The 12610-nt window shown below is 50.6% G+C and overlaps 1 protein-coding gene across 1 annotated transcript; it reads right to left on the minus strand.

Annotated features, from left to right (window-relative positions):
* Positions 1-156: 156 nt before the first annotated feature.
* Positions 157-11812, minus strand: LOC311217747 (ATP-dependent RNA helicase DDX19B). Its single transcript, XM_084300015.1, has 12 exons — positions 11691-11812; positions 11125-11173; positions 10648-10701; positions 9625-9760; positions 7746-7838; positions 7057-7159; positions 6261-6375; positions 5511-5688; positions 4824-5061; positions 3642-3804; positions 2641-2832; positions 157-2066 (listed from the first exon to the last, which is right to left on the minus strand). Exons 1-12 carry the CDS (start codon positions 11745-11747, stop codon positions 2005-2007), a joined length of 1440 nt encoding a protein of 479 aa, XP_084156141.1. The 5' UTR covers positions 11748-11812; the 3' UTR covers positions 157-2004.
* Between the last annotated feature and the right edge of the window lie 798 nt (positions 11813-12610).

Here is a 12610-nt window from a genome sequence, read left to right on the forward strand (position 1 = left end):
CCTGCACCATCCCCCTGCTGCTACAGCCCAAAAACCAGCGAGCACCACCCCGCTCTGCAGACAGCACTGGAGGAGGGAGAGCAGCGTGGCCTCCTGGCTGCGCCCCTCCTCACCCGAGGCTTTGAAGCAAGAAAAAGGCGTCCAAGCAAGAAAGGAGCTGAGGCAGCGCTCGGTTCGTGTTCTTTATTCCAATTAAAAGTACATTAGAAACAGCACACAGGACCAGCAGCAGCTTCCGTGACAATTCAACCCGATGCACTGCTGTCGCCAGGTCATTCAGCTGTACTACCAAAGTAGGTGATTGAAACGTGTCTTCCACTCTGCACGCAAGCACTCACTCACCTGCCACTTTAAATAGGTTTCCAACAGAATAAAAATAGATACACCCCAGAATACAAAAAGTTTAATTTTAACAGTTTTTTTTTTTTTTTCCCGCTAAAGCCTTTATACAAATTGATAAAAGGGTGCACAATTTCCTAAAATTTTAGGTACATTTTAAATGAGCCTTTTTTTACTTGGTAAAAGGATCCATGTTCCTGTCTTTGAACAGAATATGATGGCCAAAATTGCAAAGTAAATTCCTAGTTAAATTTACAATTTGTACATTTGTTTTGAAGTGATTCCTGCACTGAGTAGCAGGCCCATGGCTGCTCACGCATGTCCCATTTTCCCCCCCCAAGAGCTGTGCACCACTAAGTTCTAGGTCAGGAGCCTCCTTCTCCTGGAAACCAGGCTGGGGCAGCAACCCGCAGGCTTTCAGCTGTGCACGCTAAAATGGTCCCAACCGAACTAAAAGCCACAGAAATCGCAAAGAATTCCTTCTCTGGTGAGGATCACCTTAGGGCGAGAGACTGATGACCTGCCTGTCTGCACTACGAGCACAACGAAAGCGGAGGCGCTTCCCCCCCTGAAATTTGGCTGAGCAATTTAACTCAAAACTCTGATACTGAAACATCCTGTAAAGGTAAATTTGGTGTTCTAAAGGTATTTTTTTTTTTGGTCATTACATGCTATTACGATTTTATTATTTTTTTTAAGCCAGACAAATAATTCTGTTACTGGTCAGTGAAGTCCAGCAGTTCTGTACATGATTCACCCAGAGCTTCGCAGCAGCATCTCAGAACCGGCACTGCCTGCCTGAAGGTGACCAACCCCCACCCCAGCGGACACTATAATCGTACGGAGGTGAATTTATTCAGCAAATCAATTAGTACAGTTCCCTTCACACCGTCCCTCCCTCCCCATCTACCCACCTATAGTTTGGCAAGGTTAAACGCTTCAGATGAACTTCTAGAGTACTTACTTCAGCACTGCCACCACCGCACCGCTTTACGCGCAGCGGCCATTCTAACAAGTCGAGGACAAAGTAAAACAAAATACCGCCCAGCAAAAGCAACACGGCACCTGTGTTAGAGAGTCTGACCTACTGGAGACATCCTTTGGACAATTTACTTAACAAAAAGCTGGGCAAATCCATCAGGAAGCCAGAAATGAGTCTTAAGAGCTCAGAGGAATGCCAAAGAGAATGACATCCTATTTTGTACAGGTTGAGTTTCTAGCCAAAAAACAGCTGCCTTGGTTTTGCTTTTCTTTTTTTTTTTTTTTCTTAACCCATGTCCATTATTTTTTGGCTGCTGAATTTTAACTGATCGCATTTAGGCTGAACTTTACTCCAATTAAAAGCAATAAAGCTTTTTTTTTCCCATATTAGTTTTTGATAATTACATATTGCCTAATTTTGGCAAGTCTATTTCTTAGAATTCAAAAGATCTTTCCATTTTAAGGCTAGACTAAGAAATGTTAAAAGCTTCTGTAAACATTTCCTCCCCATAGTTGCACGTTTTGAAGTCCAACTGTAATTTTTAAAATGAGGTAATTTTTGTGTACTCATATCTTAGGAGTCCTTTTCGGGACTAGCTGAGAGGCATGCCAATCTGAACGCTGATCCAATTGTAGTGGGAGAGCTTCCACAGCAGGGTACACACCAGTTCCAGCAGCTGTACTTCAGTTAGTTATCTTCTCGATTTCATCCAAGTCGTCAGTGTCCAATTTGTTTATCTTTTTGTCTGTGAAAGAGGAGAAATAAGTCACACACCATACCACAGAGCAGGGGAGGGAAAGATGCTTTCTTCAGGTCGTCCTGAGTGCAGATTCATCCATGAAACATTCATTCAGGTTTTAAAACTACAACATAAAACTTTTTTTCTTTTCTCAAAGGCCCAGCAGGATACTCATACGTTACCAGCTCCACACGTCCACTTTACGGACTACCCAGGTAACCAGCAAACAGATAACTTAGTTCTACTCACCCTGCATGCAGCAGCTCACAATCCTGAAATAACATTTAGGTACTCAAGAGGCACCTATTGCATGCTGCTCTACAAAATCTGTGGCTCTCAAAAAGAGTATTACATGGTAACAGCTCATTATCCTCCTGTATGAGGACAAGTACTGCTTGTTGTGCAGTTTCTTTTCCAAACATTTCTTTTGGAGCCAACTGCAACGCAAAAACGCAGCTCGTGCTCTTCTGCATTCAGTTTAAGGCTCAACAAACATTCATGAGGCAGACCTGCTCAGTAGACAGCAAGCCAAAATTCTGCAGGAACACCTAATTTGAGAAATAAGCCTGAGGGTACGTACTGAAGTGTTCCTGGATTCTGTTGAGAATATTCATGCTGTGCTTGCTGTCCACCATGTTGATAGCCAGTCCTCGCTTGCCAAAGCGACCTGTGCGCCCGATCCGGTGCAGGTAAGTCTCGTTATCAGGATTTCCATCTTTATCCACAGGAAGGTCAAAATTGATAACAACAGAGACCTGCTCTACATCGATCCCTGGTAAAAGAAAGCATCGGATGCCATTTAAACCATTTCATAGCGGGAACAGCCTCCTCTGGCCCGACCTGTGTGCGTTTTTATCAAACATCTAGGTTACTCAACAGCTGAACTTCCAGCTGCTTTCACACAGCTGCTGCATCGTTGTCTCTAACCTGTGCAAAGACTCAAAAACCAATCTCACACTCTGAGGCAACACCAAAAGTAGCAAAGGAACACAGAACCTACAAGTGCTAACTGTAAACAGATCTTCTCCCCAGGGTAATTACGGGGTGGTTTGACATCTAGCCATCTAGTGACCACACCAGAGAATCCCACTGAAGCGGTGAACAGAAAAACAGCCTGAGCTGCTCAGGTTTATCCAGTGCTTGAGGATTCCTCCTCCTTTCAGCAGCTTTGCTTTTTCACATATTGTGTTGTCTTAACTGTTCTAAGACGTTGAACTGCAATACGAATTCCTAGTGGAGTTAAGTAGCTTTCAGATTTCCCTGGTTTGGAACATTTTTATTTTAAACATTTAGGGTCAGCAAGTACAAGCTAGACATGGCACCAGAGACATAAAAATGTCACGGGATGGACGTCTTCATCTCAAGCTGCAGGAAGCCTACAAGGAGCCCTGTGTTTGCCCACAGCCATCTTTCCATGCACGGACCCAGGCAGCAGCCCAAAAGTCCAGGAACTGCTTTAAGGAACCTTGTTTGTCCCCACTGGAACGCTTTGATACAAATTCTTTCTGCAAGCTGCTCGGCAATATTTCGTCTTAATAAAACCCTGCTCCTGCCTCCCCGCGCAGCTCTGCCATGCCCTACCTCTGGCACAGACGTTCGTGGTCACCAGCACCTTCTCTTTGCCCTCTCGGAAGCGCTCTATGACGGCAGCTCGCTGCTCCACCATCATTTCCCCACTGAGCAATGCCACCTGGTGGCCTTCCTTCGACAGCTCCGCCGCCAGCCAGCCAGCCGTCTTCCGAGTCTGAAACAGAGAGAGAGAGGAAGTCTTTGGGAGGAAGTTTTAATGCTGTAGGACATGAAAAAGCCTCTCCTGGCTAGACTGGAAGTTCCACGACTGCTCAGTTTTGATGTTTCACAAGGAAATGGCTCCTGAATGCTGTGCTAACCCCTCCCCGTCCCAGTCTGGGCTCCCAGCTCTCATATCAGACATAGGGAAACAGGCATCTGCCACCACAGGAACCCCTGTACGTGTTTTTTTGGTGCTCTGCTCCTCAGTTTTCACTCTATGAGGAGACTGGCATGACATATGTGCACTAAAGTCTCAGGACCATTGTCAATAAAACGAAACAACTCAGCTTGGAAAGCGACAGGGTTTGGGCAGAATGAAGCTGTGAAGCCCCACAGAGGCTCTACACCACTATACATTAAACTGTTTCCAGTGATGTTGTTTTTCCAAGCTCTGTGTCTGACATCCCAAGATAGCGTAAGAGCAAACTGTTGCAGCAGTCCCCAGATACAGGTTTTATCCTATCTGAGCAAGCTTTATGGGGCTCAGCTGGTGCTATCTGCGCTGTTTTTCTAAGATCAGGGTCTTCCATAAAAAAGAAAAAGCCTCGGTGTAATTCCTGGAGAGATCCCAGCTGTGTAACAGCCCATTACCAGAGGGAAATGGGGTCCCAGGAAAAACTATCAGATGAACCTCAAGACCTTCCCATCCCTCACTCTGCCCTGGTTTTATCCACCTGCCAACTTCACTTTTTTTTCTGTAGTTTTGACCAATATTGTCTTGGAAAATGCTGCATTACTCTGATCTTTGCTTCAGAAGACTTCAAGAATAAAAATGGCCATTGTGGATTGGCCATTTCTTTGAGTGAAATCAGGATATCACTCAAAGAAGCAGCCAGAAAAGCCAAAGAAAAGAGCAATCTGTCTCCTTGGTTACCTTTTGAAAAAAAAAAAGAAAAGAAAAAAAGGCAAGATTTTTAGCACCGACAGATACTAACAAGGTTCTTGGGACTAACATTCCCCAAAAGGACTCACGTGGCAGAAGATCATGGCCTGGGCAATGGTGATAGCGCCATAGATATTACAGAGAGCCTGGAACTTCTCATCTCTGTTATTGCACAGAACATAATACTGCTTAATAGTGTCCAGCGTCTCCTCTTCTCGCTTCAGCTTGATAATGTTTGGGTCAGGAACAACTTTTTGAGCAAACTTCCACACGGAATCCTCAAAAGTTGCTGAAAACAGAAGCATCTGGCAGTCCCTGGGGAGCATCCTGCAAGAGAAGGCAAAATGGGCAGGGTCCCCACGTAACAACACCGTGGCCCTGTGACACCCTGATGGGATTCATGCCCCGGGCAAGGCAGAACAATATCCTCAGAGCCATTTCTACGGCTGCCAAGGCTCGTGCTTTTCTCACCAACACCTGATCATTTCCCCGTGGAAGGGAGGCATCCAGACCCATATTCTTAAAAATGAATAAGCCTTACTCCAGGGACAGACGTTTTATTCTCCGAGAAAATTAAACTGCTTGTCATCCCCTGACATTCCGCCTCCACTAGCCATTAGGATTACAGCTAAATATATCGTTTTAATCTTGTTGCTTTCTCAGGAAAGACACCAGGCAAGAACATAGCCCCACTGTCCCGAAGTTACAAACCAGCTATCATTCAGAGGAAGAAATAGTTTCCTCCCTACCCGAGGCAACATTCACCAAGTCCTTACCTCTGAATGCGAATGCTCTGATCCTGATGGCCCTGGGTTGCTATCATCACATCAGCCTCATCTAAGACGAACACCTTGATTTTCTTGGGGTCTATGAATTTCAGCTTGGAGCACCAGTCCAGCACAGTGCCAGGCGTGCCGATTACAATCTGCTCAGAGATCTTCTGACCTCTCTCCACTGCCAACACACAAAGGGAATCGTTCACAAGGTGGCTGTGCAAAGAGTGAAAAGCTCTGCCCCCTCTCTCCCTCTCTGAACTAGCCTATTTCAGCATTTGAGTGCTCCATGGTATGTTTAGCTGAAAGATCAGCTGTCCTAGTGCTGTGTGTCCCTTCACAGGTAAGAAAGCGAGTGTGTGAAACATACAGGCCCCACTGCTTCATTCTGGTTTGTCAGATGTAACAGTCAGCACAATTCTTTTAATTCAGCTGTTAGACTGCATCTCCAGACTGCACGAGCAGCTCACTACAACTCCTCGTATTTAGCTGAGGTTGCATTAAGGAAGAAATCGTGGTAAAGCCAAAAATATTCATCACTGCCCCAGTGCCCCCCTCTAGGTGAATTCCCATTGCTTCAAATCTGTACTCGGTACAGACCTGATACTGGTGAGAACAGGACTTGGCAGTGCTCACATCTAATACAAAGCCCAGCAGGCTGATTTGCATGTTTTAAAAGCGTTACGTTCCCATGCTGTATTGCAGCCCCGTTTCTTCATTTGCAGCCTGTTGGTGGTGTTCCACCTTACTCACATTTATTGCCTCGCACAGCATACGCGAGCTTCAGCTCCGGGTAAAACTTTCCCATCTGTTCGATCACTTTTCCCGTCTGAAGTGCCAGCTCGTACGTTGGGGAAAGGCACAAACACTGGAGGGACAGAGGAATAACGAGTGTGAGACGACCACTGCCCTGGGCAACACTACAGCACCTGCTTTTAAAAACCCTACTTGGAATTCTACAGAGGGCAAACATGCGAGGAGCTGACCTGTTTGTGAAAACCTATCCAGTTCTGCGTTCTGAAACTACGGCAAGGAGTTTATGGGCTACAAGACCTGAGAATATAGATTGGCTGCTAGGGGACAAGCATGGCTAGTAGTGACAAGGAATCTACCACCTATAAGAACAGCATTTTTTAAGGAAAGAATCCTGGCCTTGGTAACAGTGCTCAACTATCTTCTAAGGATATTGGGTTTAAAAAGTCCCTTTCCAGGCACTGTCTGCCCTACTGTCACAGCCCTCTTCTCTTCTATCCCACATTACACTTCCTCAACCCCTCTCAGCCTGCAGATTTTCTCTGATTTACTTCCTCACAGGACAATGGCATCCAGAGCAACAAAAAGGAGGGAGCGTCAGGAGGAAGCTGTCAGCTAAATCCACACCTTAAGGCTCCCCGCGCTGCCAGCTCCTGCTGAGCTGTTTACAGAAAGAGCACTGCAGGGACAGGTTCAGCAAGCCAAGAATTTGCTCTCCGAGGCCTCAGGAGAAGCCCAGCCTCCTCACGAGGTGGCCCTGCACCACCTCAAGGCCCCACAGAACCAGAGGAGTTACCTGTGGGTACTTGTTCCCGGGTTCGACGCGGCTGAGCATGGCGAGGACGAAGGCAGCCGTCTTGCCAGTACCGGACTGAGACTGCGCGATCAGATTCTGCGGGCTGCAGCAACACAGGGCAGAGTTAAACACCAGCCTGTAAAACACCAGCCCAACCAAACGAGCCACCCAGCAATGCTGGACGACTAAGAAGACGCAGCAAGTGCAGGCTTAACCACTTCAACAGCTGTTAGATGCATCGCCGCACTGTGTGGGTGCCCATCATGGGGCAGAACTTGGTTTCTGCCCTCTACCAACTCTCTTTCAGCCCAAGTGACCTCCCAGTGATGGAGATTTTGGAGGAAAACTGCTGTTCTGCTGTTCTCTGGCAGGACTTTTCCATTATGCACATCTCCCCCTGGTGTTTCAGTACTTCCCACCTTGCAGCTCAGGGAAAGCCTGCCCAGCAGACGATGCAGCACCTCAACAACCCCCGCCCCCAGCCCGGACTGCTGGAGCAATGCTCTCTAGCAGCTTTATTTCTCCCTGGATTTACCAGCAGCAGCCCCAGACAAAGGAAAAACCCAAGGCAGCTGTCACACCAGAAACACTGGGGCTGGGGAGCCCTTCCCCACCCTCCCATCCCACGGCACATCAGGCCTTTCAACTCCTTCCTCTGCTGACAGGCAGCAGCACACACGCGTACGTACGGTTCGGCAAGCATCATGGGCAGGGCGTTCTCTTGTATTTTTGATGGTCTGTTGAAGCCCATGGCATAAACTCCTTGCAGGAGCTGCGGTTTCCTGAAAACAGAGAAAACAGAGGTTTTCTTTTAAGCTTTGCCTTCGAACCCCTTCCAGCAGGCAGGATTTTGGTAGAATCAAACAAGGGTCGCTCAGCATTCATCTCATCAAGGTCAGCACAACACCACAGCTAGCCAGGGGCCTCTAAAGAGATCATATGGCTGGAATAATGCTTATTTTTGTTTATTTTTGAGAAAGTTACCTTCTTAACTGCTGTGAAGCTGTGGGCATATCAGAAAAAACTTCCCTGTTCACACCTTGTTACCTGTGGAAACCTAGGTGTTTCTCCAGCTGAGCAGAAATGCCAAAAAAGCTCACGTTTCCCACTCAGATACAGAAGCAGCACCACGCTGCTATTCTGCTGCAGGCTATTAAAATCCACTTGGATTTCATTTGTGGACAAAAAATGTGAGAAAAACCCTTACAGCTGGACCCAGAGGTGCCAGGCTCTGCGGGCCCGTTGCGATCCCACTGGTGAGTGACTGCGACAGGCACCAGGAAGCTGCAGCAGCAAGGGAGAGCACAGCGCTGCTTGGAACAGAAGCTTCAAAAAAACCCCAAACCAGCTCAGTTTTCTAAGTCAAGCTGCACGCCTGCCTTTCACACTGCAGGGAAAACTTTGTTTTGCAGCTCCAGAGGCTTCTGCTGGGCTTCTCGCATGTTCTAAAGCAGCTTTTCAGACAAGCCCAGGGATTGTGGGGTAGAGACCATTAATCCTGGCCTTTAGGGCAATCCCTCCTCCTCAGATCTCAGCACCAAAACGGTCGCTCCTTCAAGATCTGAGTATTCGGCCACGCAGCCTCTGTCACTACAACCCAGGGGTGTAGCAACACCGCCAGTCCTCAAACACTCACATTGATCTTTCTTCAGGGGAGCTTTCTAGTCTCAGCTGGTGCTTGTGTAGCCAAGGGGATTCGAGAACAACCCAAAATTCAGCTCATGGTGTCAGCAGACTCACCACCGACCTCCAGGCGCTCACTGAAGCGCTGTCAAGAAGTGAGCGCTTTCCACTCCAGGCAGGTTACTCTTTTCCTGCCCGCCGTTTCCTCCTGTTGAGCGCTCCCCACTCAGCACAACACGCTTTTTAAAAAGCCCGTATTACTTTCAGGGGATGGCTCGAACAAAAGCCCTTTGAAACATAACCTTGCGCTGCTCAGCAGCAAGGACAGAGCCCGGCTCCGCCACAGTTGCCAAGGATACACCGCCTCGTAACGCGACGACTCAATTAGTCTGCTTGCCCCTGTCATTAACTCCCCGGGATTGTTTGCCTTCTGAGAGATGGGAATGAGTCTAAAGGGCACCACAGGCTCTCAGGTTTTTGGGAGACGTTCAGCCACGAACGTCCCTGAGATCACTGGAAACCCAGAGCTCTGGCAGAGGAAAGGCAAGCACCCTGGTGCTGTTTGCTGCTGGATCTCCCCAAATAACCCAAGAACGGGAACAGGAGCTGGTTCAGAGAATATTCTGTATTTCTTAAATACAAATTTGCAGGAACTTAAACCAGAAGCCTGTGCACTTTTCAGTGGTCTGAGGCAGCCAGGAAATCTAACAGGGCACGAGGAGAGACCACAACCATCTGGTGGGCTCCAGACTCGCATCTGTTCTCACAGGCTCCTCAGAGCTGCCCCTGCTGAGCTCAACAACACTCCCCCCAACCGGGGGGGCCAAATAACGAGCTGCAAAACAGCCACAGGGGAGCCTGTTCAACCCTTCTGCTCTTCAGCTCGGTGCAGAGGAGCTCCTGGCACCACGACCAGCCCCGCAGCCCCGAGCTGACAGCACTTACAGGCGCAGCTCCTCGAAAGACTTGACGGAGTAGAGCGGCGAGGTGGGGTCCCTCTGCAGCACCTCCACCTGGTTGGTGGTGTCCACCAGGTTGCTGCGGATCAGCTTGTTGAGCAAGGACTGGGTGGCTCTGTCCTCTGTCAAAAAAAAAAGGAGGTGGGAAAACGGTCAGGGCCTGTTTCAGCCCCTGCTCCTGCTGAAATGCAGCACGGCCGGTCGGAAAGGACGCGCTGCACCCAGCCCCAGAAATACCCAAACTCCCTGGTAGGGAGCAAAACCGTGACAGAGCCCCAATTTCCCCAATGAAATGTCTGTCAAGGTACCCCCCACGATAACCAGGAAGGCAAAGAAAAGCAGGCTCAAAGAAAAGCTTAAGGCCAAGGGGGAACCTGAACACACACGGAGCTCTGCTCGTTAAGCTGCAGGTTTCAGAGCCCGCAGCTCAGCACCTAACTGCAAGGTGGGACAGGGCCAAAAGCCCCGCTGCCACCTGTGGGCGGACACCTTTTAGTTTTTATTTTCTTTTCCTTTTAAAGAAGGTTTGAGGACAAACGGCATTTCAAGATTCCAGGGCTGGAACACTCTAAGGGCTGAGGATACGTGAGATCAAAACAGAAGGCGAAGTTGCTGCACTTTGAGGTTTTCCTCACAAGTCTGTCCTCTAAAGTGAGCTTCTCATAAGGCACCTTCTGAAGGATTTAGGGCCGTTGCCCACCCCTTAACAGCCATTTCAGAAATGCAACGTCTTGGTTGCTTCTGAAATTCCAGCTCTGGGTTATCCAACAGCTCCTGCACCCAGCCCTGCCTCCGAGGACGCTGCTGTCCCCTCACCTCTCTCCACTCTAACCCAGGATTCCCCCAAGTTATTACAGGACCCAACGGCTTTAAAATTTACAACTAGGTCCTTGGGGCAGGAGCCAAGATCATCCACCCTGGGTCATAGGGTGGACTCACTTTAGGTACACAGGAAACAAATCTCTCTTCCCACGTGCCTCGCCACGGCATTGACCCGACCAGCACCCACCTTTCTCCTCATCCTCTGTCTTCTCAACGTTGTCGTCCACCTTGACGACAGCACCTGAATTCAAAGAGAGGGGAGTGGGATTTAGGGGATTTAGGTTTGGAATTCTGCAGAAAAGCTGCAGAGCAGCTCAGCAAACAGCCCTGTGGCTGTGCAGCAAGAAAACCGAGCAGAGCTTGCTCCGTGCAGCCAAATTGATGCTGGTGCCTGGTCCAAGCCAAACACACCACGAAATTTTGCCATCGAGACCCAGGCAGAAAGACTTAGCCCAGCAGGGCAAGCTCAAGAGGTGGACAGTTAAATCACTGTGACTGGCTGAGCAATCTTAGCTTTCTGGTTTGTTTTTTTTTCCTGCAGTTTCTTGACTGCAGGGTGCTGCTCGGCTCGGACTCCACCATCTTCAGGGTCGTCCCCTCTGTCCCCGAGGGGTTCTGCTCCAAACAGGAACGTGGTGACACCGCCACAGGGAGTGTAACTCACCGTTGGAATCCGGCTTGGCTTTCTCCTCCTTCAGGTGCAAGCTGCTGAGCTGTGGGCGAGGAAAAACAGCGGGGTCAGGACCCTGGTGGGGCCGGGGGTGTTGAAACCCCAAATCCAAGGGGTTGAGGATGGGGACAGGGGATAAGGATGGGAATGGGGGATGAGGATGGGGCTGAGCGTCCCCAGCACAGGGTTTGTTCCGCTGCCGGGATGGCGTGAAGAAAGGGCACAGAAATGGGGGCAAAAAAGGCGTTTGTGGGGCAGGAGAGGCAGCAGGACCCTGAGCTGAGGCAGCGCCTGGATGCACCTTGAGGGGAAAGAATGGAGGAGAAGAAGAGAAAGGAGGAAAAAATATATTTATATATATCACCCCCACAACCTGAGGAGCCGGCCCCACGACCGAACGACCCGAAAAATGGGGGCAAAAAGGGGAGAATCGGGTCCCTGCAGCGCTGCCTGCGAGGAGGCGGCGGCCGCCCCCCAGCGCTGCCGGGCCCCGTTCCCGGCCCTGTTCCCGTTCCCATTCCCATTCCCCGGTCCCGGTGCCGGTCCCGGTCGCCTCTCACCGACTCCGCCGCCGCCTCCTGCTCGTCCACGGCCAGGGCCCACGAGTCGGTGGCCATGGCCGGGCCGGGCCGGGGCCTCGCCGCCAGCAGCCGCAATGGCGCCGGGCGCGGGGAGGGCGCCTGCGCCGCGCTCCTCAGGGCCGGCGGCTGTACGGGCAGGGCGGGCGGCGTTCCGCCACCGCGGGTTCCGGGGGATTAGGGGGGGAAAAGGGGGAAAATAAGGGGAAAATAGGGGAGAATAGGGGAGAATAGGGGCATATGGGGCTGCCAGGGTGCGGTGTGGGGCTGGGGTGAGGCTGAGGGTGATGTATGGGAAAGGTGCTGGTCCCTGTGTGGTGTGGGGCTGGGTTCTGGTCCCCTGTGTGGGGCTGGGGTCAGCCTGAGCATCCCTATGTGGGAAGGGTCCTTGTCCCTGTGTGGGGTTGGGGTCACCCTAAGCCTCCGTGTATGGGCTGAGTCCTGGCCCCTTGTGTGGTGTGGGGCTGGGGTCAGCCTGAGCCTCTTGTGTGGGAAGGGTCCTGGTCCCTGTGTGGGGCTGGGGTCAGCCCAAGCATCGCTGTGAGGGAAGGGTCCTCGTCCCTGTGTGGGGATGGGGTCAGCCTGAGCCTTCTGTATGGGAAGGGTCCTGGTCCCATGTGGGGCTGGGGTCAGCCCAAGCATCACTCTGTGGGCTGGATCCTGGTCCCTGTGTGGGGCTGGGGTCAGCTTGAGCATCCCTATATGGGCTCAGTCCTGGCCCCCTGCATGGTGTGGGGCTGGGGTCAGCTGAGCCTCCTGTATGGGAAGGGTCCTGGCCCCTGTGTGGGGACGGGGTCAGCCTGAGCCTTCTGTATGGCAAGGGTCCTGGTCCCTTGTGTGATGTGGGGCTGGGGTCAGCCTGAGCCTCTTGTGTAGGAAGGGTCCTGGTCCCTGTGTGGTAT

This window comes from Netta rufina (assembly GCF_964035555.1).
Source record: "Netta rufina genome assembly, chromosome: 22".
Classification (NCBI taxonomy): domain Eukaryota; kingdom Metazoa; phylum Chordata; class Aves; order Anseriformes; family Anatidae; genus Netta; species Netta rufina.